We start from the raw sequence: 27598 nt of genomic DNA, 5'->3' as shown, positions 1-27598 counted from the left end.
GGAAGCTGCCAAGTCGAAGTTGCTAGGGTCAAAATGCTGCTGCTACTAGGTCGAAGGTTGGATCGAAGAAGGAGAGGTTGGCTTGGTGTGGAGGAGGTCTGTGCCTAGGTTGAAGAGTCTCAAGAAAAACTATTGAAGGAAGAGATTTTGACTAGGTTTTCCCCTAGATAGGGATTTTGCCCTAACAAAGTGCCTACATCTTGTGTCTTGTGTTTTTGTGATCTTCATGCACACATAATTTGGTAATTGCTTGATGAAATATAATATAACAAATAAGTAAAAGAAGGTAGCATAATTCACAAGCAATTATCAAGAAAGAGAAATCTAACCTTAATCCAACTAGCATTGACTTCTGAACAAAAACAGGTCTGCAACCTTCTTCTAGGAGAGAAACCCACCCCAAACAGACCATAAAACATCAACAAACCTGCCCTCTAGCCTGCGGTTTCTGCTTGTAGAGTCTTGGCTCTGTAAGAGACAAACAAACCCACACAAATAGTCTCAAGCTCAATCTGCCGTCTTTCTAACTTCGCTGCCTCAGAGATACATTCTCTATCATTGGATGCATTTGGATTGTGAAAATGACCTCTCCACTCACTTCTATTTATACAAAACCCATGTGGTGTCAACAACACAACTTGTGGCACTCTAAAACATCAAGTTGTCCTCCATTAGGTGCCACATTAACCCACAATTACATTAAAAAATTCATCTCATGTTCTAGACCTTGGATTTGAGTGATTTTCGATGCTCCCAATTGCTCTCGGGATCCTTTGTCACTTCAAATCATCACATGTCCAATAGCCCTCACAAATTCACACCCACATACTTGGGTGCAAAGCCCACACCTTGGGTTCCAAACCCACAATGCCCTATTGTGGCGCTCCAACCTCCAAACCCTGAACCCTAGGGATTGGAGTACCTCCCAAGCTATCAAAATCAACAATCCATGCCCTCACCAATACACTCACGCCCTTGGCCCACTTGATAATGTACTCATTCTTGGCTAAAAATTCTTGCACGATTTGAACCCTTTAGCCTCTGTGCTAATGGCGTCTAGGGCCAAACTATAATCTACAAATCCATTCACATTAAACTATGATTTGTGTTGCTAAACAAGACCACTGCTAATGTCGCTACCCTTTTCTTGGCTCTCATTGTGATCGATTTTCAATATGCAAGGATGACTGTGTTGTCGTCACCATCTAAAACAATTTTGCATAAGCCTCAGCATAAGTCACAATTTCATTTCATCCCATACAAGTGGAGGTACCGCAACATGGGATCTTTCATCATTGATGGCTTTTTGGCTTGCTTGATGACCCAAGCTTGCCCAACCCATTCGCAACTTGGATCAAGATCAAGCAGCTACAGATCTGTGTCAGTGCTCTCGCTTTTGGAAATGCCACTGCCCATCATTACTCACTCTTATTAACATACATAACAACTCCCTCTACGCAACTCTTATAGACCACTTTGGCTCCTTTCTCCACCAAATGAAGTGAAATCTCCCAACCTATCACCCTAGATGCATGTTGTTACAATTGCCATTTTTTGCAGGGTGTTCACGATGCTGGCCATTCCAGTCAGAGATAGCCGAAGTTGTATGGCACGTTTAGATCTTGCTCAACCTCTAGTTCCTCCTTTTCTTCTACTACAAGGGTTGTCTTGTTGTTGGAACCCTCTACAATGACTTCTGTTAGGACCTGTGCAGCTTTGCCACAATCGCAACTCATCACCACCTTTGATCGGGCACCCCTTGACATCACACAATTAAGATCTGCAAAGCTTCCAGGCACAAATGTCAGCACCTGCAACAACAATTCATTGTCCTCATCATTTGTGCCCATCAAAACTAGCTCATGTCATCTGAATCCTCTTCTGTGTGGTTGCACTTGGCCATTTCCATAAGCACCACCGATCCGCACAGATCCAAGTTCCAATATGAGCTCGCCATTCTTGGGCCTAGATCTTCATAGATGCAACAAATCCTCCTTCGCGCTCCCAACTCCATTAGCTCTGGGTTAACCAACAAAACCATAACTCTAAACTCCTTTTTTCATATTCATGTGCATCTCTCATACTCACCAAGCCAAATAAACCCTTGGCAACAAAGCCATCCCTCTGAAGCCAACTCTTGGTTCTGATACCATATCTAAAAAATTTACCAAAGTGATTAAAATTACTGAGGGGAAACATTAACACAACAACGAACTTTAACACAATCCACAAAATTTACCTTGGGAAAACCCCAACATTAAGGAAAATCCTAGCCCGATGGAATTCCATTAATCTCCTTGGCCAAAACCCTGTCTAAGCTAGTCTTCACACCTTACATCCTTGGCCTCATTACAATGAAGTTCTTCTCGTCCTTTTCAACACTCCATCACATGAATCCCATGGGTAGAAAATCATGGGTATGCTTAACCATGTGCCCAAAACCATTGCCATTTGACCTGAGCAACTTTGACTCTTAACCCCAAGTCAAGTTTACCTAACAAAGAGCTTCCCTTTGTTGGTTCTTCAACATATGATATGGGAGAAGGCTTGCATGCTTCCCCCATTTTTCACATTCTCCAGCTGACGTATAAATTAAATTTTCTAGTCCTAACCCTCACATACCTTTTCCATCTGTAGCTCCAAAGAGAGTAGCAAATCTAATTATAATCTTGCAGGTTTCTTCTCCTCTGCCTTACTTAAAGGATCCATTGGGACATAGTTTCCTCAATATATCATATATCTAATGTCTACAACCCATATTCATTGGATAAAGAACAAATGGGCCACATAACCTATTGAAGCCTCAGTCTCCCTTCATTGACCTAGAGGTATGGTATTAGACCTTAGGTTGCCTTGGATGGGATCTAATAGGGAGAATAATATACAAGTGTTGCTTCTAGCACGTTTTGCATGTATTTGATGCCTTATTGCTAATAGGATTACTTTGGGAACCAATTTATTTTGTCCGCCGCATATTTGCACGTTTTTTACTATTCTAGGATCTCTTGGAAGCTAAAAATGGGACCCTACTAGTTTGAAGCCATATCAAGGTATGTTGAAGGTCCAACCTTAATATTCTTGTTTTTTCAAATAGCCAGATACTGGGCATTCCCTCATCTTTAGCACTATGTTTGCTTGTACTTTTTGATGCAAAGGCTTAGTTAAAATTTCAATACAGAGACTAGCTTCCTTATAGATTATGTGGAAAATGAATCATCATTGCTTTCTAGAAAGTATGATGCCAACTAGGCAACCTTGGTAACTACTCACCTAGTTGACAAAGTTGGAGAAGTGTTCCCCCCAGCACTGCCTTTCACATCATTGTTATCAGAACCAAACCATTGATTGAACCAGAAAACCCTTTGAACTAGCAATGTCGCATTGTATAGAACCAGCTGGTTATGTCAAAAAAGGCCGTTCAATATCAAAATGGAACTGGCCGGTTTGATACCGAAATGGCCATTTCTGGTACCAGACCTCGAACCGGACTGGTTTGACCCCCAAACCAGTCAGACCAGCCGGTTCCACCGGTTCCGGTCCAGTCCTGATAACACTGTTTCATATCAAAGTTGATGGCAGCTAACCCTAGATGGCTTTGTTCTTGTATTGTTTCTTTTGAACTATGTTTGAGCTGCATGCTTTCTAGCCTTCAAATATAGTATGGGAAATCTTCTCGAATCTTTTTTTCCTCAATTTTGACATATTTTCTGATAATGTTTCGCAGGTAACTTACCATTTTTTCCACTGGAAGAAGGGAACTCCTTTTTCAGAAGACCAAGGAATGTACAACAAGCTAACATGGTGGGAGCAGATGGATAATGGCAAACAGCTTACCCGTAACAGGAAATTTTTGACTGTAGTTCCCGTAGTACTGTAAGTATATCTTTGCTTGTAGTTTGGTACTTTTACTCTTGGTTTTCCCAAGATAGGAAACATAACTGAATGCTAACCAATGGGAAAGAAGAATGGTAAGAATATGCAAATGGAAAACATGTGGACTTTGTAGGTTATGTTGAATGGTAAAAGTTTCTGAAAAATGATTCTATGGTGCTGCTTTGCCTTTAAATATCCAGGTTTTTTGAAACCTCTTCTTGTTCATGTTATTTACATAGCATTAACTTTGCTATGCAAAAACTACTCAGCAGTTTGCCTTCATTTCACTATTGTGTTTTTGTTGCTCGACTTCACAGGCTCTTCTTTATTAATAGTTCACTTTCATTAATATCGATATGCATAGAATTACAATTAATAGACAATAGCTGAGGTAGGGATGTTTCCTTAATACATAAAACAGCTAAAAAGATATATTGTGAACAACTATATTCTATTGCATTACAATAACTTATACCTCAAGTAGATACATTGTTAATTTCCTCAACCTAGCACCCAACACTTTATTAACCTAGCAGATTACAGATCTATTGAATAAATGTGCAACTAGGTTCTTAAAAGAATTGTTCAATGGAAGCAAAATATTAACCAATCTCAATCACATGTAACACATTTAAATTTTTCCCAATCAAATCAGTTCTTCATTAAATTAGAACCTACTTGGGCTCTTGTCCTATTATAATGACCCAACCAAGAAATCTACAGTTACAACATACTTTGGATCTGATCCAGCTGATCAGGCCCTATATCTATTCTTTATCTTCTTGGCTGATCTAGAACTCCTATGCTGCACTTCTGCACCTTCCTTGGACCCAGCACACTAGAATGGAAGTCCTTCTTCTCTCACCACTGAGATGCCTCTATCAATGTCTCGTGCTGTTGTATTGTGCATACTTCTCCTCTTCTTAGCATTGCCTTTATAACTTTACATTGAGCTAAATCCATAACCCTAATCTCCAAGTGATTGGCGACCGAGATTAGATCTTGTCTCACTTGAGATCAATGGTTGAAAATACTTTACTTTTCCCAAGTTTCTTTAGCTCAATAGCCAATATAATTAATTGTGTGTTTTTCCTAAGTTCGACTTAGGCTAAGTTACAATAGCGACTTACTCATGCTTGAGCAAGTGTCCCAAGGAGACATTGGGCGACTTCTGCATGCCTATACAATTAGGCCTGTGCAGAAGTACCTGCCCAAGCTACTACCAACATGAACATGTTGAAAATACTCTTCATATCCCAACTAGCCACTCATAATTATTGTCTGCGAACTTGGAACATCTTTTTTCGATAGTTTTAAAACCAAGGTAGAGGCTTATTTGTCAGTGTTGAAGCAGTTTTGCAGGGCTCTTTTGTAATGGTATGAAACATAACTTGTTGGACCATGTTGGACTTCTCTGTATCTTTTGTTCTCTCCATGTTACATTCTGTCCCTGCCATAACTAGTACTTGATTCTGCATTTTATGTGGCTCTAAATTTTATGTAGTCTTGAGTTGAACATGTACTTGTTAGATGATGTGAACTGGATTAGAGAAAAAAAATATGTAACAAACCAGGCTTCAATGTTTGTATTTATTGGCTGTAACACCCCCAGCAAAACCCCAATGCCTATATGTATAGTCTGAAACAAATTCTTCACACCATCACTTCCTTGTTTCCCTGCAACATATCTGAATTTTTTTCTCTTCCAGAGGTTTTGTAAAGATTGGACAAATCATAAGTGTTACACTTTGCATGGAAATCTAACAGACAGTTTGATTCCTCGTCTTTTATAATACTTGTCTCCAAGATTCACCTGTTTTTCAATACCTTGATCTGTTTACTCCGTAATAGTGTACTGATAAGGAACACCTTTTCACCAATTCTTGTTTTAATCGATGTTTTAAGTAAACCATACAAGTAAATATACCTGACTTATTGATGCCTGGGCATAATACTAAGTGGTTTGGTGCATTACCTTTTATGATTTTTTTTTCCACATTTTATGTTGCCCTCTTTTTCTCATGCATTATGATCTACACTATGAAAATTCATAGAGCTTATTCTGTTGGAAAAGGGCCGTGGTCTGAGTTTTGTCTTTGGTTTATATCTGTCACCTTGACAATCTCATATTTCTTGTGTCAGGTACTTAATTGCATCTCACACGACTGACTACAGAAATCCTTGGCTTTTTTTGAACACAATTGCTGTGCTTGTGCTGGTTATTGCAAAGTTTCCAAACATGCACAAAGTTCGAATTCTAGGGATCAATGCAGACTACCCTATTTGAGAAGTAATTCTATTAAAGCAGTGTAACCATGTCCTTTTTAATTTGCACTTGTTATCTGCCTTCAGTCCATGAACTGTTGAACAGAGATTTTTGTGGTTGGGGGCAACTGTTCAGGTTCTGATTGTTAAATATGTCTAAATTCCAAGTGTTTCCTTGGATGAGCATGGCCTGCTGGCACTATCACATATTCTTCAACAAGCTTTTCTGACATTAAGCTTGGAGTATCTGCCTGTATGTTTCTTATACTTCGTACAGATGTTCCCAAGCATAGGAGTTTCTTCTGTAATTTACATTTTTGGATTTTGTAGGCAGATTCTTTCTGCGTCATGTGTAACTTTCTTTGCATGTAAAAGAATTCTGCCAAGGCAGTCCTACACATCAAATTGCTTACCCAAGACAACATCTTAAGATTGGGGTGGTAGCTTCAGAAAATAATTCATCTTTGGGAAGCCTCTGTGGTTTCTCTCTATCTGAATATGGTTTTATTTCTAAATGCTTCGGTTGATTCAAATTTGATATACGTATGTAATGATCACATGGCCCTCATATCATCGCAGTTCCATATTTTTGAGACATTGATGTTTAGAAAATATCAAACGTGATTTGTTGATATAATCAAAATATTGTTTTTCTGGATATGGAAGATAGAGAAATTTGCATGCACATAAGCAAGAGTTGAAATGTCACATTGAAATATGCAAGAGTTGTTTTATTGTCTTCACTTTGTTTTTCAGAATAATTTTGGAAAAGTTTAATTAGTCAGAATATGAAGGTTAATAAATATGCTGTGATGATGGGCGAGCAAGCTTGTGGAAATATCAGATATATTGATTTCAATTACCAAGCAAGTGAAATGGTAGGAGTCATATCCATTAATCACGGATACCAGTACTCATCCTTGGTTAACCGCTGGATTTTCCTTTCATGATTTTGTTGAGCTTCTGGTATTAGTTCAACTACAATAAGAAATTATTAAAAGCTGTGAGAAATTCATACCTTTTGGTAAAAGCTGGAGCCTGGAGGATATTGTGCATACATTGATGTCTTGAGAATGTCTCGATTATGGTTATCTCATGGTTGATTTTTTCGAGTATGGTCATCTCATCGTTACATGCTTTGAACTTTTGAGTATGGTCACACCATGAGTTTCTAATGGGTTTCATGTTAGATGCTATTTGGTAAGGTGTCCAGATCATTTTCTGAGTCTTCTGTCAGAGTTATAACTGAATCAAAAGCAAACTTGCAGGAAATCAATATGAAAACTAGGCATTACAGATCTAGTATAAGTATTTCAATGAAGAAATACACTTCTATTACATTGCCACGTGTTAAAAAAAAACAAGGACATAATTGTAACCTTGGGAAAATCAGAATCAGTTAGCATTTTTTAAAGTAGAAACAAAATTATATTAAAGCTTAAAATTACAGGGCCCCTTAGCTTTACCTTCTGGCCAGTATAATAATAAAATATTAAAATCAGAGTTGGTGAGCTGCTCTATCGACTTAAGTGGCTACGTAGTCCTAATCCTTCCACCCAAGAAGTTCCCTGTTAGCTCCACAACAATTCTTAAAAATCAGGAAAATAGCAGGCAAAAAGCCACCAACTTTGTCCATATGTTGGGTTTGCGGTAGCGTAGCAGGTTTCCTTCATGAGATCTTTTGATTCTTGACTGATACAGAACATAGGTATGGAAGCAATGGAATATTTCATGGTTGGATACTGCTCGATTTCTCTGACTCCTCTAAATTGGGATTTACTCTTCCTTTGGGATTACTCTGGAAATATTGCATGTTGGAGTATGGACCAACATTTTGAAGGTCCGTCTTTTGGATTCATCATTCAGTTCATGCTCGTGCATGTGCTTTATTTCTTGATCTACCCCATTTATACACAACATTGATCAACTTCATCCCTAAGGATGCATTTCTTTCCTGCTGGCTACATAATTGCTAACATTTAAGTCTAAAGTCCTTTATTTGAGCTGAGATGTTGTCAAGCTCCTCTACGTATGCATTGTGCATAAACTGGTCTGTAAGATCCTGATTTATATATACTTCAATTAGTTGCAACAAATTCCAAGAAAGAAACTTGAAGGGGGTAAAAAAGAAGTGACATGCACGGGGATAAAATTTCCTGAGCTGCTTTTTATAGCAATGAATGATTAGATGCACAATGTTTATGTTTGTTGCTCCCTTTGCTGCATCATTTAAATTTTCATTTAAGTTGCAGGCTACATGATAATATAAGAATAATGTTTTATAATTGTTCAACAAATGACCACAAAAGTAGGTTGAAGGGGACTAAGAGTACATCTAGTGTAGGTACAAAAAGTAGAAACTCTGAAATCCTCCTTCAGATGATGAAAAGGGATATTGTTCAACTATCTGTGACTGATTTAACGTTGAATTTATGGTTTATGATACCAATCATGACATCATTGTCTAAAATGCAATGGAGGTGGTTGATGGTAATGTCTTTGGCAAATTATGTCCCCTTTAGAAGTGCCCATGCCTGACATAGTCATTTGAAGCAATACCCAAAGGCTAAACCCCATTAAAGGGGAAGCCAATTATCAGCTTCCAGCTTATACACATGCTACACGTAAAGTGGTAGGCTTTGAACAAAACACAGAATTGGATCTGAATCCTTAATATGGTGACGTGGGACTTGTCAGGTCTTCAAGCAATGTATTCCCATGAGTTGCACTCCCCACCTCCAGGAATGCCTGTTGTAAAAACTTTGTGGTGTTGGAGCCTTGTTTTACACTGAAAGTCTTGTTCCCTACTGTTAACCCCAAACTTAGGATAAATTAACAAGATTATAATTGCAGATCAAAGGTCAATTTTAAGACTACAATGAGATATTTCAAAATTAGGATGGAGAAATGGTGAACAATAAAATATGAGTTGATATGGATGAATAATTACTACAACTAAGTGGTTAGTGGACAAATCTGGGTACAAAGTCCTATTCGACTTCTCATAAAAGAGATGTTATTTTTATCTTAGTTAAGCAGTAGAAAAAAAAGAGTCATTTCTAGATGAAATAAGTCATAGAGCTCCAAGTGTTGAGCTTATTGTATGTGGAATCCCCTTATTTGATTCATTACTTCTCTAATAAGATTGGACGACAATTTTTATCCTCAAATCTTAATCACAAGAACATTAGCATTCCAAGTTGTTGGATGTGAATGATATATGTTCCACCGTGATTGGGAGAAAATGACTTTGTGAGATGTTCGTGTGTAAGAGAAGGTTGTGCGCTCACCCATTCATCTAGTCTCTCATTTTTTATTCTTTATCCTGGATAAGTGTTGGTGAAAATTGATGTAAGATACACATTAATATGGGTTGCTTGTGAGAAAAGAGAATTTGAAAATTTGTTTTGCACCTTAAGGGTGGGGATTGCATGCAAGGATTGACACAGATCAATAAAACACTTGCTAGAGATATCCTTATATGAGTCGAGGGAAAACCATGACCTTAAATAAGCAATCATTGATTGCTGCCTTGAATCTTATTAGTATGAGATAGCATAAAGCCTAGGGCACTATGGTGAGGGAAGGATTTAAGAACTGATAGGAAACTTGGGTACACTAATAGTTGCCAATTGACATTACTTTTCCTTTCCACTAGTAAATGAGCATAGTAATTGGTCGAATGGCTAGCAGATCATGATTCCGTGAGATTGTGTCTCACCTATGGTGGATAGCAACACTTTGGGAATTTATGTCTCAATATGAGTGTTGTCATTGCTACTATAGGTGAGAGTAATTCATAGTCATTGAGGTTCAAATACATGAAGGGAAATAATGTTCCTAATACTAGTTATTTTTGGTGCACCCAACATATGCATGGTACACAATCCAAGTGGATCACTAAACATAGATTAGGAAAGTTGTCCTCCATGTAAAAGGCATATGGTGATGGTATTTATTGTCATTAAGATCGTGCTCATGTAAACCTTGACAAGGTGTGAGGCCATGAAGTGATCCCTTGTAAACTTGGTTTGCTCCAGATTGCTACTATTGAACCAAAATAACGTGCTTGCACTAAAAGCTCCTCATGCTTGCCCTTTGTGTTTGTATTTGACCATATTTTGCTAACATGCTAGTTTTTTCACTATATTGCTCACACCTACATGTCTGAAGATATTGTAAAGAATCAGATTCTAAGTCATTGGATTACCCCCAAACGTGTCACGAATCCAGTGTGTTGAATGCAATTCTTTGCTGATACGTGCCTGATTTGCTGCGGCTAATTGTCTGAAGTTTGGGATTCATGTATGGAAGGTGTCTGATTTGTGCCCAAAAAGAACCACAATTTTTGGTGGACATGTGTCCGCCAAAATTGGGTTGCATTCATTGTTTGGGTGTTGTGGGATTGTGGGAGTGACCGACAAAGGAGATAAGAGTTTTTTGGATGATGTGATACTCTTAAGGGGTCATCCTCCACACCGGCAGATGCGTAGATTACATTGGATACAAAGGAGGATGTAGAATAGAGCAGTTGTGGTAATGATGCTAAGTTTGATGTTGATGGGCTGTAGGCATGGCCTATAGCCTGTTGGCAACAACCTATGAGATTCTTCCCTCCCGTTCTACTGTTTCAGATTCTTTACTATCATCAAGTGCCTTACTATCTAGGACAACTCACAACAATAGAGAACAATATCATCATTGATAGTCATAATTACAGACACATAATGGCACACCTTTGTGGCATGTCAAATTGACACAACAATAGTGAAAGATTGACTCGACCCTGAGAGAGTTAACATGTCTAATTCTTGTCCATATTAACATTAGAAGCACACTTTGGTTAGATGTTGGAATGCCTTGTTACAAAATATTTGCCACATAATAGACAAGAATGGGATGTGACAAGTTAATCATTGTACAAGATAATAACTATAGAGTACATGCTTGAGTTAGTGTTGGACACAGGGGTTAAATTTGACGCTCGTATGCCCGTATTTAGCCTTTTTATCCGTAAAATATGTTTTAATTTCAAATCTCCACGTCATGTGTAACTTGCCATTAATTTTTAAAAACGTCATATTGACGGGCATGTTTAAAAATTAAAAGTTTTAAATATTTTTTTATAATATATATATATATATATATATATATATATATAACATTACAAGTTACGTTATATATTTTTTATACCGTATAATCTCCGGCAACTTGCAAGTTTAGCATTTATGGACAAAGGACAGTGACCGCGACACAGGGCTGGGCATAAGAAGTTTCAAAAAGGACCCACTTGCATTCGTACAACTATATTTAAGGGGAGCAGGCCTTTATTTACCCCCTTTAGAATATAATTCGAGGCAGAGAGACCCACAAAGCAATTCATCAAAATGACAGGCGCGCTGGCTTCAATAGGCATAAACATTGCCAGTGATCTGATAGGAAGGTTGTTGATGCAAATAAAAGACACAAGCATTGCAGCGCACAAGGTGCTGTTTGCAAAGAGGAGTTTCAGAGAGTTTTCAAGCCATTTAAACAAAATAGAGCCCATTCTATTAGAGTTGTGGCAGAGAAACATTCATGGGTCTTCAAACTCTCTAAGAGTTCCGCTGGAAGACCTGCAAACACAACTGAACAATGCCTCCAAGCTCATAAACACATATACTTCAGGGAGTTGGATGTATTTGTTTCTCAAGTGCAGGATTCTGCCAGATGAAATGAAGGAAATCACTCAAGGAATAGAACGGTCTTTGAATGCTCTCAGGATTGTTACTCTGGACGTTTCACTGGAGATCAAGGAGAAAACAGTTGCTCTGTGTGAGACCATGAGGAACGCGGAGTTCCAGGGGGAGGTTGGAAGGGAGTCCCTTGCAAGTGAGATTGAGAGAGAAATGAAAGAGATGCACAGTGACAGCCAACAAGTGTTGTAGTGAATTGTACAGTTGGCCAACGCCATGGGTGTGCCCACAGACCAATGCTTTCTACAGTCTGAGATTGAAGTTGTAAGAAAGAAGAAGGAAGACCTCGAGAATGAGAAACAGAGGGCCAAGGCTTACATGCTTGATCAAATACAGGAATTTCTAGGTAGGTCTAGTATTGTTTCTGCTCCATTCTCTTCTCCTGATTACCAGTCTGTTGCGCCTTCGCATTTCTGTTGCCCACTGGAGGACACAATAATGGAGGATCCAGTGAATTTGGAGTCGGGGATTACTTATGAAAGATCTGCCATCGAAAAGTGGTTTGAGAGTGGCAACACTACATGCCCTGTCAAGAAATGCGAGCTCACGACTAAGCATTTGACTCCTAACCACAGTTTGAGGGAGCTCATACAGGAGTGGAAGGAGAACAATGCCAAATTCAGATTAGAAAATGCAGCAGAGACATTGGTCTCGCCTAGAGGAGGCGGTGACGAAGAGATAGAGGCAGCCCTCGTAGAGCTCTATAATTTACGCCAGGAAAGGAGCTCCTTCAGTCAGATAATTGAAGAGAAAAATTTGATCCCCAGACTATTAGCATTAACATCACTTCAATGGGAGTCAATTCAACTCAAAGCAATGGAATGCTTATGTTATCTTGCAAAACAGGACAGCAACAAGGTAAGAACTTTTCTTGTCCATGCTAAAATTTCAGAACATTGTTAAGGTTGGTCCTGGGATTTAGCAGTTGGTTACGGTTTTCTATCGAAGTAAATCAGGTATACATAGGAGCAAGGCCCAATAAAAACAGGAAACCCGGGCCATCAAGCTTGTCTTGGTTACTTATTCCCCATTGCCCATGATTTTTTATTTTGTGTCATCTATGAATTGCTTATTTTATTTATAAAATCATTGGAATCAAAGCTTTTTCAGCACATCGAAGACCATGCCATTTGGCCTTTCAACATTTTCTTTTCTTTGGGAAAAGAAATACCAAATTCTCTCCCCCCATTTTCAAAAGATTCAATTTATAAAACAGTAATGTCTAGTGTGGCTTTTCCCACCATGACCAAATCTTCAACGGAATTGAAAATTCCATTTTCTTTGCTTTGGGAAAATAAATACCAAATTCTCTCCCCCCATTTTCAAAGATTCAATTTATAAAATAGTAATGTCCAGTGTGGCTTTTCCCACCATGACCAAATCTTCAACGGAATTGAAAATTTCCGGCTTCTCTGGAGCAGGTTTGAATTCAAAGGGTGGATTCAGACCAGTGCGACTCGTAATTAAGCAAAACAGAGGTCGATTTGGCCATCCTGAGATTTTGAAACTGGTAGCCCCTGAGTCGCCCCCCACGAGGGGCACGTTCCATTCTTTATTCATATATTTCAGTTGGCATCCACCAGGCTTTTTTATTGAAGTAAAAATAATAATAATTCTATGACATTCTCTTGCGCTGCCCAGTGCCCGCCAAGTTACGAGACCCTACATGAACACAAATTATTGTACGGTGAAAAGTTTATTCCAGTGAGAATTTGTAATGTGAAAAGTTTATTCCATTGAGAACCAACTGCCCCTTAATCAACAATGCACATCATTATATTTATTTATTTTTATAAATAAATGCACATCATTATATTGATTTATTTTTATAAATGTGACCAAACGTTTTATTAATATTCAAGATATGTTTTTGGTTTGAAAATTATTTCACAACTATTGTTCTTTTAATGGGATTAACATGGTAGTGACTCAAATGGAAAACATGGTATGTGTGAGTGAATTATTTTTGTCAAATTTGTTGCAACAATATTAACATTCATTATTTTCATGTGAAAATAATTATGAATATATATTTTTTCACTTCATAATATTATTTTTTGTTGTTTCTATATATATTTCCCATCTATTTTATCACTATTTCCATTTTAAACAAAAAAAACTCAGAACATTTGAACAATCTGAAAAATTTGCAGAAAAATTTGATCAGCAGGTCTCAAAACAAAGTGTAGCAATGAGACTTGAGCCGAATGGTACAACAAAGAATGGAAATTTTGAACAATTATGAGTACAATTTGAAATTAGATGAAACTTGTACAAATAAATTTTAAAGGTCATATGATGGGCAATTTAAAAATAAAAACGTTATAAAAATATTCCTGACGGGTAGGGTCACCCATCAAATTTAACCCCTGGTTGGACACTACACATTGCCACACTAAATCAACTTTGCCTTGTTGACTTAATGCCACCATAATTGCTAACAATTAACACCCATTGTTTGCACACCAAATTTTTGATAATTAATGTAGTGAATTTGCACAATTTTTGGGATTGAAACTATGTTTCTTTAACACATGGTGAGAAACAACTCAAGAGGATATAAATTCTCACTCAACACCATAGTAGACTACCCCTCACATTATTTAGTTTTCATTTTTGCTTCCTTGCTTATGATTTTCTTTTTAACATCTCTCTCTGTCTCTCACATAACAATATATTTTAGTTTTCTTACACTTATATAGCACTCTCTACCAACTAGATGATAAACATGAATGCTCCTTCCCCCTTTGTTGTTTCACTTAAGGAGATGAATTCCATTCTACAAGTGATTGTAAGTTAGACATTGAGACCACAAACATAAACAAAGGAATTATGTGCAAATGGAATTTGATATCATGACCACACAGAAATGAGGGCATTTTGAGAGGATATAATGTGATTTTGTGGAGTATTAATGCTCAACTACTTAATTTTCATTAGTGTATCAAATCACATTATAACAATGTTGCACACACCCAGTAACTGGCCAAGTTCTATGGAGTCACTTGAGACTTGTGACTTGATAGGCTACTATTACTTGAGTCCGTCTATTATTCCCTCTCACTTCCACTCCTAGTTGCTCTGCTTTATTATGGAACAAGATACAATTCAGTAGGATGGAACCCATTTTCCTCCTAGTGGCCTAGGTATAACATAGCCCAATAACCAACTAGGGGTCAAGTTTGACTCCTTCAACTCTCAATTAGAGTTATAAAATTGACCCTACTAGAGTCTTCTTCATAGTTCACATATGGCTAGCCCCTTTTGCATGAGTAACGGGATGCTAGCGTACCATCCTCTCAAATCATGGTGGTTAGTCATAATAGGTCAACATATGGGAGGCATAATTTTTGCATATGAGCTCTCGTTACCACAACTATTGCACCTTTGGAAAGGTCTTTGAGTGTAAACTAGTGTCACAAGGTCTAATGTGAGAAAGATTTACCCACAAAGAATGTCATTTAAGGACTCAAAATGGCCATGAAAGGTTTTAGATCCCAAATTGGGCCTCGTCGATAAAATTGCTCTTGCAAGTTGATTCCTCTAATTTTTCCCCTTTTAAAGCATCAAGATATACCATAAACAATATAATTATCCAATTTGAATCAATTTTGTATAAGATGGCAAGACATTGCATATACCCAAAATTTTTGACACATGGAGAGTGTAGTTCCTCCTTCCAATGCAATCATTGAGGGAACATATATTGAGCAATGATCTAGGACATGAAAGTATCTCTTGTGCACCATCATGGAGAAACTAGTGGTACAAAATGATCCATCATTGCTACCAATTTGGTCTATATGGCATTGACCACCTAGAGCTCAAGAAACAATTCAATGTATTGACACATACGACCTTCTAATAGCGGTTTTCAACACAACCAATTCCTTGTTCAATAAGCTTCCTCTAATGACTAGGTTACCCCATTAGAAAAATCTTGTACTAGTATATCGAGAAGCATGATGCCTAGGGAACAACCAAGAAGACAAAGGAAGAAGACAATCATGTAGTGTAGAATACCCCACACTAGAGGCATGACAATGAGTGTGCTAGTTCCAAACCTGGATCCTACTCACATTCTACAAAAATGCCAATGAATGATTGTAAACAATCTAGATAATGAGATACATCGTTCGACCTCATTATTACAAACAATCTAGATAATGAGATACATCAACCTCATTATTGCAAACAATCTAGATATGAAGATACATCAACCTCAAATAAATTAGGTGAGTTCTCTAACAATAGAAAAATGCCTCTAAATGCAACTCAAGATGCACCTTGTTGCTTCTTTAAATCCCCTTGAGAAAAACTCCAACATCAATACATACACCTCAATAAATAAACCGTGGCATGTTGTAATTATTTTGACTCCCTTCTCTCCTTTATACATCATGTCGATTATGAACCTAAAGACAAATACCCCCTCATGCTTTGGAGTTTGTTCTCATATTTGGCTAGGCACATCATTCTTTGTATGCCTCCACCCATTTTGGAACAAGTGCATACTTAGTAGGTGTTATAAATGCTTCATCCCTTGCAACAAAGATAATATTAACACACTAATGGAGATACCAAAAGTGCCCAATCCAACTAGGTTAGTCCACTATTAAAGAGATGTACGAAGTCGCCAACACTTCACCCCAACAACTAGAACAATCATAGATTAGTGTCAGAGAAGCCCCACATATGGAGTACACATAATAGCTTTAGCACCTTCTATGTAGACAAACCAACCAAGAACTCTATATGCCTACTTATGGCAAAGGTCCACCTTGTTCACCACTTTATTTAGGTTTGAGCCCCTTAAGGCCACATTCCTAGGTTCTAGAGTTATGAGAGAGCAATTTGGTGTAGGGAGTATTGAATACAAAGTTATATATGATCGTTTTAAAGTTGAGTACTTTGGAGCATATGTTGGTTGAATTTTGTTTTGGATATAATGATAATATTGTTAGAAAATATGTTGATTTAGAAGTTGAAGATGCAAGTTTTGAGAGAGACTATTAAACAATATGTCCTTCTAGTTGAGATGTACATGTCATTGAATTAGAAGAATCACCTCCTAATTGAGTCATAGGTAGTTTTTAAAGAAGCACATTAGATCATAGTTAACATAGAATTGGTTAGATTAATTATGGGTTTAGAGAAAGCGCTGGAAGCTAAGGAGAGCTTGAAAAGATGGTAAACTGTGAAGCAATGAAAAAGAGTTATCAATATAATCTAAATGTGCAATTAAAATATTTAGAGGCTCATGGAGAATGCTTAGCGCGTAAAAAAAATTACTCTCTCAATGTACTTCCAATTCCCACATATAACCAACACAAAGCACATCAAGCCATTGATCAAGCATGTGATCGACACGCATACAAAGAAACTTGGGGAAAAATGGAAGAAAGTTTTATTAGTGATTGGGGATCACACCTCCTTCAATAAGTTGATAATTCCATCCCAATGTAACTGTCAATACATTGTCAATAGTTACAGGCATAGATGAAATGTTGCACCACTAGCCCAATACCACTTAGGTTTATAAAATCACCCATGTAGAACAAATAAAGCTCTCCTCTCTCCCTAACACCTTCGATAGTTGGTTACAATAGAGAGACACATTGATTGCACACATAGTGCATATTATGCCAGCTTGGAGACCACAAGGTAATAGTTGCACTTAGCTACTTCCCCAACTTCTAGTAAAGTGATAACAGCTAAGATAATGCTATCTCCTACTCAATAAGAAACTTATAGAGTTATGAATTTTTTTAATGGTGGCATTTAATAACATGGTTTTGCGTTGATTCAATATGTGATGCTACAAGTTAATCACTTTTTCCAATGAATTGTTTATTTTTATTATTTTTATAATAAAATTTTATGGTTATACAATGTCATCAATTTACCTTTTTATGTTATTTATTTTTTATTTTTTATTTGGATTAGGTGGTGATTTATTTCATTTTTCGATTATGTAGTGATAATTTATAAGGTTGCTATTTCTTTTCTCTCTTAAAAAAAAATTGAATAAAAAAATATTTTTAATGGAAATTTTCATTTGATTTTCAAACTTCTAATTTCAATATAATTAAAAAAATTAAATTCATTCATGACTCTATACATTTAAAACAACTATAAAAAATTGTATCCTCACCATTCTCCATACGTTTAAAATAACTATAAAAATGTATCCTTACCATTCTAAAGGTTAGGATAGAGAAGGTCTTACATGAAAAATTATATCCTTTTAGTCTTACTTGAATTAACATAAAACCAAATATTTTACATTCTTTGAAGTTTACTTCAATGCATACATTATCACAGTTTAACATTGATTTTAATAAATTTGCAAATAACCAAGTTTAATTAAAATCACATATCATAATATAATAATAATCTATTTTTAAGGTCACGTTGTAGGAATTTACAAGGTAAGTTCCTCAGATAGAATACCAAAGGACACTGGTCACAAACAAATCACAGATCAATACATTAATGTTCTTGAAGTGGTTAAAAACTTCAAAGAACAACTTGGGATAGGATTGAAGGATGTACAAATATGACACAATAGGAGAAGGAAGGAGCATTAGAGCCTATCCCCCCTTAGTGACAACTTCCTGAACTCCAACCATAAATCGAAGTTTAGTAAACTTCACCTTTGTGAGAGCCTTTGTAAAGATGTTTGCAACTTGATCATCTGTGGAACAATATTGCACTTCAAGAACATGGTCATGAATGAGCTTTCTAATGAAGTGCATGTGTAGTTCAATTTATTTGTTGTGCTGATGTTGGACTAGATCTTTGCATAGTTGAATGGAACTTTGATTATCACACAAAAGTGTAGTCAGATGTTGCTGTTGAAAGCCAAACTCTGACAAGATCTGACGAAACCATGGGGCTTCCTTACTAGATTCTACGGTGCCACGATACTCTGCTTCTGCTGAAGAAAGAGAAATGGCACTTTGTTTCTTGCAAGCCCATGTAATAGGTCCAGAACCAAGAATGAAGACATAACCGACAATAGACTTCTGATCATCAGGGTTACCAGCCCAATCAGAATCAGGGAAACCAACCAATAGAGGAGATGTTTCTACACTGTAATGAATCCCAAATTGAACAGTACCTCGAACATAACAAAGTATTCTTTTAGTTGTTTTCCAATGACTTTCATGTGGGTTTTGCATAACCCGAGCAATAAGGCCAACAACAAAGGAAAGGTCAGGACGAGTATGGGTCAGATACAAAAGTTTTCCTACATGTTGATAGTATAAGGTAGCATCAACTTCAGGGGAAGTACAAGTGACTAAAAGTTTGGCTCCAGACTGAAAGGGAGAAGGGGTTGGCTTACAGTCTTCTATGTGAAAGTGGCGTAGAAGATCACATGCATACTTGGACTGGGAATGGGAAATACCTTCCTTGGATTGCAAGACTTAAAGTCCAAGAAAACAATGCAAGTGTCCTAAGTCTGTCATTTCAAACTTCTTTTTAAGGCTGGATTCACATGGTTTATAAGGTTGGGATCACTACCAGTAAGGATAAGATCATTAACATAAAGAACAAGAATGATGAGAGACTTACCAACTTTCTTGGTGTAGACATTATTGTCAAAACGACACCTAGAAAATCCAGTATCTAAAAGAAAACTATCCATTTTGGCATACAAAGCCCGACGGGCTTGCTTGAGACCATAAAGGTATTTCTTAAGTCGACATACAAGGCTGGAGTCTACTTGTGTAAAGCCAAGAGGTTGTTCCATATAGATTTCTTCATGCAAGTCCCCATGCAAAAAGGCAGATTTAACATCCATCTCATGAACTTCCCATTTGAAAGAGGCAACAAGGGAAAGAACAAGGTGGATAGATTTCATTTTGGCAACGGTTTAGAAGGTTTCAGTATAGTCAATGCCTTAAACTTGTAAAAAACCCTTAGCAACAAGACGAGCTTTATGTTTATCAACTTTTCCATTGGGTCCAAACTTGGTTCTATAAACCCATTTGCATCTAACAAGTTTTTGTCCCTTTGGAAGAGGAATAGGATCCCATGTATCATTTGTCAATAATGAACGATATTCTTCATTCATAGCTGCATCCCAATATGGATGGCTTGATGCTTCTGGAAAGGTGTCAAGATCATAATTCGCTGAAGCTTGAGCTAGTAAAGAAGAGGCATTATTGAACTGAAAACGCGTACGTCATTGATCTGTAGGATCACCTACAAGAGCACTTGTTGCATCCCAAGTAGCACAAAACCATTTTGGAAGCTGAGGAGCTGAAGGAAGATCCTGAGAAGGTGGGGGAGGATTTTCATCCTCGTTGTCATCATCCGAAGAAGAAATATTTTCAGAAGTAGAAGGAATAAAGAGAGGTGGCACATTCGCCAAGCTAGGCTCATAGGCCGATATATTTTCAGCAAACTTTACATCTCTTCTAATACATTTTTGGACTTAGGTGAAGGAAGTTTATATCCTTTGACATCTTCAGAATATCCAACAGAAATACATTTTTCACTCTTAGGTTCTAAAAATTTATGTTTCTCATCTGGAATATGGGCCCATGCTTCACTTCCAAAAACTCGAAAGTGACTTACATCTGGTTTAATTGAGCTCCATGCTTCTTCTGGAGTGATATTCTTTAAAACTTTAGTAGGAGTGCGATTTGCTATGTAATTTGCACAGTTAATTGCTTCTGCCAAAAAATTAAGACTAAGTCCTTTAGATTGAAGCATACAATTAGCCATTCCCTTTAAGGTGTGATTCTTCCTTTTAGCTACACCATTTTGTTGTGGAGTATATGGAACAATATGTTGCATTTCAATTCCATGCTTAGTGCAAAAGTTGATGAATTTGTTGTTAACATATTCTACCATTATCAGATCTTAGTTTAAGAATTTGATGTCCAGATTGTTCTCAACAAAGGCCTTAAAGGCCAAGAACATGTTAAATACTTCACTCTCGAGTTTTAAGAAGTATACCCAAGTGTGTTTGGAGAAATCATCAATGAAAGTTAAGAAATACTTGTAGCCAGAAAATGAAACAATTAGAAGTGGACCACATAAAGCACTATGCACAAGCTGTAAAGGGATTGAGGCATGCCGAGAGGCACATTTTTCAAAACTATCCTGATGATGTTTTCCGAGTACACATATGGAACAAACACCATCTTTACAAGGTACCATAGGAAGACCTGTCACCATATTTTCTTTACATAGATTTTGAAGGGAGCGATCGTTTAAGTGACCAAATCGCTCATGCCAAAGTTTACTCACTTCATCATTATGAGCAACAAATACCAAGGGAAGAGTTGAATTCAACGGTTTTATCTTCACCTGAATGAGTTATCTGATATACAGATAGAAGGTTGCAGGATAAGGTTGGAACACATAATACATCATTAAATTGACCATTGTCTAGATGAACAATTCTAGTCCCTACAACACTAAGAGATCTATCATCACCAACATATATATTTTTGGTGTTACAATCATTTAAAGAAGAAAACATGACTTTGTTTTGGTCATGTGATAAGAATCTCCATAATCAATGAGCCACTCATGAGAATGAGAATAAAAAGATACATTTAGTGCATAACCAGACCGAGATGCTTGACAACCACATGCAGAAAGTGTTATTCCTGAAAATGAAGTGGAAGTTGAAGAGTGCTCCAAATGGATGTTATGCTTCTTCATTGTTGCTTCTAAGGCTTCCATCTTCTTAAAGCATTTGGATTCTAAGTGGCCGTATCGATTACAAAAGTTGCAATGTCTGTCAATGTTCTTCCCTTTGTTTTTATTTGCCTTATCATTTTTTTGAATTGATTTTTCATTTTGAGATTGAAATTGCTTAGGACCCTTGCTTGGTTTTGGACCATTCTTTTTAGGATACTGTTTCTTAGGATTCTTTGAATTTGGTTGTCGCTGGATGGCTAAGGCTTTCTTAGAAGAGTTTCCAAGATTAAGAAGACCAAGATGTAAGAGTTTTTCTTGTTCTATTATTAAAGAATCACAAAAGGCATCAAAAAAGGGGGACTTGTAGTCTTGTCCTTGAGAAATAAAGGAGAAATAAAGGCTTCTCTAATAGAATGGAAGGTGGAAGCAAACACAGAGTAGGGTGGTCCCAACTTAGTAAGAATGGAATAGATAAAGCTACCATCTTTTTTCTTAACCTTAACACCTTCAGAGAAGTCTAAGGGTCTTGAACTTAGACAAAAAAATCTTCAATGAAGAAAATTTATTGGGGTACAACCTAAGCAACTCATTTTCGAGTTGATGAGCTCTAATTTCGTTTTTAATTCCAAAAAATTTATTGAGTTGTTTCATTGCTTCATTAGGGGTATTCGGTTATGTGATATAGAATCTAAGGTCTGGAGAAATAGACATCCATATCAACCCGTGTGCTTGATCTTGCCTATTTTCCCATTTGGTTGCCTTATCTTCATCTTTAGGTTTAATTTCTTGGCTTGAGGCTATTATGTAAAGATATTTACTTCTAAGTAAATCTACAATGTAGGACCACCATTGAAAGTAGTTGATGCTGTCAAGAATAACTTGGCATGGACTTTCCATTTTCACATAAACTAAAGCAGTAGATGTTGAAATTAAGTGTTCCAATGGAAAGACTTCGAAAAATTAGGCCGATTAAAAAAAACGGCTTCTGGATGAAGAAGTTATGGCTTTTTGAAGAAAAGTTGTTGAAGATGCCGACGAAGTGTGTGAATGTGCAGAAGTGAATGATAATGTTATATTTTTAAAAAGATCCTCCCCCTTTCCAAACTTAATCTAATTAGTTCACTTTAAAAAAAAATATGTGACCCACTTTTATAAATAAGTGAAAGTCACTTTTACAATGGTACTTTATGAGCTACCCACTAAATTGTAACTTAAATAAAAGATAAATAGAGTTTAGAATTATAAGTGACTTACCTTTATAATGGGTGAGAACACTTTTACATAAAGTAATTTTAAAACATAAATTACATTTGCTTTTTGAAAAAGTAACTCAACAAAAAGAAAGACTCGAACTCAAGACCTATATTCTCATAAAGTAACTTTGGACCAAGTGAGGTAGTTTAAAAGGTTAGTAATTTTTGGAAAAGAGGGAGGGGTTTTTTCTTTAGTCGTTGAAGCTTTGGGGTGTGTGCTTACTTGAAAAAGGCATTTTTGCTTAGAAAACAAAAAACACACAACCCAACATGGACATAGAAAAACCAAACCTTATGGCTTGTAGTTAGCTTTTGCCAAAAACTAAATATTTTTCTTAATGTTTCTGATTTTCCGAAATCACACTAAGGCGCGGCGGAAAATATCATACACATGAGAAAATTCCTTCCTTTCTGTTTCTGATTTTCCCAAATCGCACAGAGTCGCGAGGCAAAGAGCATGCGCAGAAATGAAACGTATAGATCCAGTAATAAAAAACAGAGAGATAAATAACTAAAACTGCAAATAAAGATTGTATACCTCCAGAGCTTAGAAATGACGTAGCTAGAGCTACTGGAAACCTTTTTGCGTGAAACGAAAGGGGTTCCTCACTTGAACAGATGCTCCTAACATAATAAAGCAATCCTCTCGGCCCGAAAGCAGTCAGAAATAGTGGATCTAGGAAACGACAGTCGGATGCAGTTGTACCAGCTTCCGATTTTGATCACCAATGGATGCAGCCCTCAAATAGTTCTGATACCATGTAAGAATTTACAAGGTAAGTTACTCAGATAGAACACCAGAGGACATCGCTCACAAATAGATCACATATCAATAAACTAGTGTTCTTGACATGGTTAAAACCCTCAAAGAGGGAAATAGTCCACGCCCTAAGCCAACGCGGCCACTTCAGACAATTTATTAATGTAAAAGAAATAAAATTTCATAAGCTTATCTCATGAACGATCACCCTACAAATGACTCTTCATACTCTTTAAATAGAGATTGTGGACCAATCAGGTGTTAAGCCACGAATCAATCGTTGGTAATATCGAGGAGAGAATGAATCGTCGGATCACTTCATGTTTAGAACATATCGTGACCATCATAATGTAAGTTACAAAAGTACAAAGTAAAGAAACACACTTTACCTAAATCTACACTAGACCAAGTTATACTTAACTATTTCCTGTGTGTCGGATTATCTTAACACACATCATAGTCAAATATTAAATTGATGTATATGACTCTCTTACTTTTGGGACATGGGAACCAAGATTTGTGCAACAATTTGACTGCTTAGTTTATGGAAGTGCACATACCTTACCCCCTTTCACATTCAGACCTTTGATCTAAGGAGGAAATACATGTTCTTAACCATTAGATCCACTCAAGTTGTACATATCCAGACATGAACATTCAGTGTGATGAGATAGCAAGAGGGCTTTTCCCTTGCCCATTCATGTTCAAATATCATTGAGGTTAGTTCCAATAAGAAAATTAGGGGGTCTTTAAGCCCATTCGAGGAGACGTATGATGTGCACATGAGGGGTAAACCTCGAGATTATTTGGGTTGACAAGGTGTTGACCGTCCCACTCTTGCTAAAGTGCTCAAGGGTGGGGATAATTTTGCTAACATTTTTTTAATCCTTGAAAGTTAGCTTAATCAATTGAACTATTTTTTCCAAAGGCATGTTTCTAATGGGAAGGTCATAGGTCATAGATTCAAATCTAATCAAGATTGGCATCATCTTCCATTTGCTTGTTCAGGAGAAGTTGGAGAATCCTAACAAGTGTTCTTTAGTATGCGTATGTGTGTATGTAGGCTCCTAGTGGAATGTATATTTTTCTTTCAGTGAGAAGATATGATTGGAGCATAGTGTTGGAAAGATTGGTTTGGATGCAATCAACCAATCAAGGATTTTCCCAGTTGGAAGGAAAAATAAATAGGGGTATATCTGTAAGAGGTTTCTTTAGACCCGCTAAAAGGGATAGCCTAGATTGTGGTGGGGGGTTTAAATCCCCAAAGAGGCCTTCATGAAACCTAAGAAACCTAGGGAATCCCTTTCAATTTGATCACATCAAGTTTACAAATGAAACCTTTAATGTGATGAGATTACTCCATGAATAGTCATTGCAAAAGATTCTTCAAGTATAAATCTTGATGTTTTGTCTACAAGAAAAAGGATAAAGGATTTCCATGAATGAAGTTGCCTTCTTGATACTGTGCATGGTCTAACCTAAGGAATATAATTAGATGAAAGGGAAAGTATAGAATCATGGTAGTGTTTGGTTGACATTAGCAATGAATAATAATGTGAATATTTCATTCCCATCAAGAGGCATGCAAATATTTTAAAATCTTTTGAATGCTAAAGGTAGGGTAAACTTACTTTATATTGAGCTCCTTTCTCTCTATATTAGGGATGATGTGATGGAATTTGAATATTTTTTAGATCTAAACTTTTTTTTGGTTAAGTTAGTCATTTTGTCCTTTCAACTCCTTGTTTCACTTGTCATTAGTGATGTAGAAGCAAGGAGAATATGATGAAATATATAGTGTTGAAAAGGAAAAACATTCTCAATTAATAAAAGAGATCAACAATGTTCAATATAAGCTTATATGGCATTAGGACATAAAGAGAGGAGGTAATGGAGGATCCTTATCCCTACCCATATACCGTCAAGGTTCTTGACTTTTTAAGGAGATCATAATTAATTAGAGATAAGGTAGAAATGGTAGACCCTAGTCTTGATGATGTGGAGTTGGACCCATTCATTTGGAGTTCACATGTCAAGGATTAGAAGAGGAAAGGAATGTCCAAGATTAATAGGAGGACTCTCATAATTTAGGTGTAACTAAGACTTTATTAGTGTTAGAGTTCAATAATGATATAAATTTTGTTAATTTTTATGGTCCTTTCCATAGTAAAATGAACCATTGGTTAAAGATAATGAATAATTCTTCTTTATTTGATTAAATAGTTGTAGGTGGGGACTAAAACCTTGTGTTGAAAAGCAGTGAAATTGGGGAAGAAAAGGGTGTACATGATGTCTTGCATATTTTTACAGTAGTTATTATGAAGAGGAGAGCCTTATAACTTTGATTACCTTATGTGCATAGGTCATTTTCTTTTATGCCTAGTATTGCACACCAATAAATTTGTTAGGTTGAGACTGAGTAACTCCACACATTATGTAATTTTATTAAAGAGAGTATCTTTCTCTCTCACACACACATATATGCACACATAAATTACTTTTCATTTCATCTTCCTACATGTTAGATAATTGTTTCTATTCATCTATGACTATTCATTTTTCTCAATTAAATATTACAATGCTATAATCCCAAGCACTTCGTATCTAACAGTTCTCCCACTTGATCCAAAGGGGTGTTTGTAAGTCCAAACATATTTTTGAACTTTTCTCTTGTATAATACAATTTGGTCACTTATGGAACAATATTAATTGAATGGTATTGACTGATACATGATATTGAATCAAAATATACTTCATGTTGATGTACTTCGTTTGATCATGGAATCTAGGGTTCTTGGCCAACTTGAGTGTAGAAGTGTTATCAATAGAAGAGGAGTAGCATTCACCTGTTTCTCCTACAAATCCTCTAATAGCTTCCCGAGCTACATAATTTCCTTTGTTTCCTATGCAACAACCACATACGTTGCCTTCATAGTGGAATATGTTGGAACAAATTGTTTGCATGATCTCCAAGAGATAGTTGCTTATCTAAGATGCATAATATATCTTGAAGTGGACACTCCATTCTCCTTATCCCGTCAAAGACTGAATCTGAATGTCTAACTAGTTTGAAGTCATCCACCTTAAAGTATTTGAGCCCAAAGTCTCAAGTTGTTAGAAATTAAATAACATAGTAATGGAACACATAAAATATTGCATAAAAACAAACACAGAAAAGCATAAACAAAATAGGCACATATATATGTGGCTTGCCCAATTTGGGCTACGTCCATGGAGAAAAAGCTAGTCCTTCATTTTATATTATCCAGCAAAATGAAGGGATACAACCTACAACAAATTTGTTGTAACTTCTCTTCGCTCCTGCACAGTCTCCTCTCTTCTTCTCACACAAAATAATACACAGTCACAATACAATTCCCTCATATAAATTGAGGGTTTCCTTCTAGGGAAACAATCCCTAAATTAACATAACTTCCACTGTAAAATCTTCCGCCTAATGAATGACCCATATTGACTATGAAATTACAATATTTTACAAGGCAAGTTTTTTGTAATTCTTCGCATCAAGGGAACTACCCCTGAACACCCACCAAGAGGGGGGCTAGGTGGCTTCCACCAAGCCCCATAGACCCCTCAGTGACAATTGCGAGGGGGAAATATCCCCTAGACACCCCGACAGGGACTGGGAACCAACCACAGCTAAAACAAAAAACCTTTGAACAATCAGGGAAATAATCAGGCTCCACACCCAACATGAGTTCCCTTCGAGTACCTTAGAACTCTATCTGCAGTACACCAATGTCCTTCATAAGGTTTTTGCATGAACCTGTTGTTGTATCTTAAATTAAGCCTCCTTAATTTTTTTTTTCCTACTCCCCATATTTTATCAGATAGTGACTTGAACTTGGCAACTTAAACAAAATCCATTTCGCATTTATTAATAATCATAATTACAATATCTCTCTCTCTCTCCATCACCATCCAATTAAACTCAAGTGTTTACATTCTCTCTTCTTAATACATATTCAAAATTTATCTTTATCGTTGATGTGCTACTATTAAGCGAGATTTTAGGATCCAATCAATGA

General features: G+C 36.7%; 1 protein-coding gene across 1 annotated transcript in view; it reads left to right on the top strand.

Annotated features, from left to right (window-relative positions):
- The window catches only part of LOC149150442 (uncharacterized), a 38963-nt gene extending 32328 nt beyond the window's left edge, over positions 1–6635 (top strand). The window contains exons 2-3 of the mRNA XM_089446112.1: positions 3725–3873; positions 6016–6635. Coding sequence (XP_089302238.1) covers positions 3725–3873; positions 6016–6160 — 294 coding nt within the window. The 3' untranslated portion in view covers positions 6161–6635. The remainder of the gene's footprint in view (positions 1–3724; positions 3874–6015) is intronic.
- Positions 6636–27598: the final 20963 nt, after the last annotated feature.

Source organism: Pinus tabuliformis, chromosome 9, assembly GCF_031772625.1.
Source record: "Pinus tabuliformis cultivar Carrire ecotype Pingquan chromosome 9, CPIR1, whole genome shotgun sequence".
In the NCBI taxonomy this organism is placed as follows: Eukaryota; Viridiplantae; Streptophyta; class Pinopsida; order Pinales; family Pinaceae; genus Pinus; species Pinus tabuliformis.
Note: the sequence above shows the minus strand (reverse complement) of the source record. Positions and strands in the feature narration are given on the sequence as shown.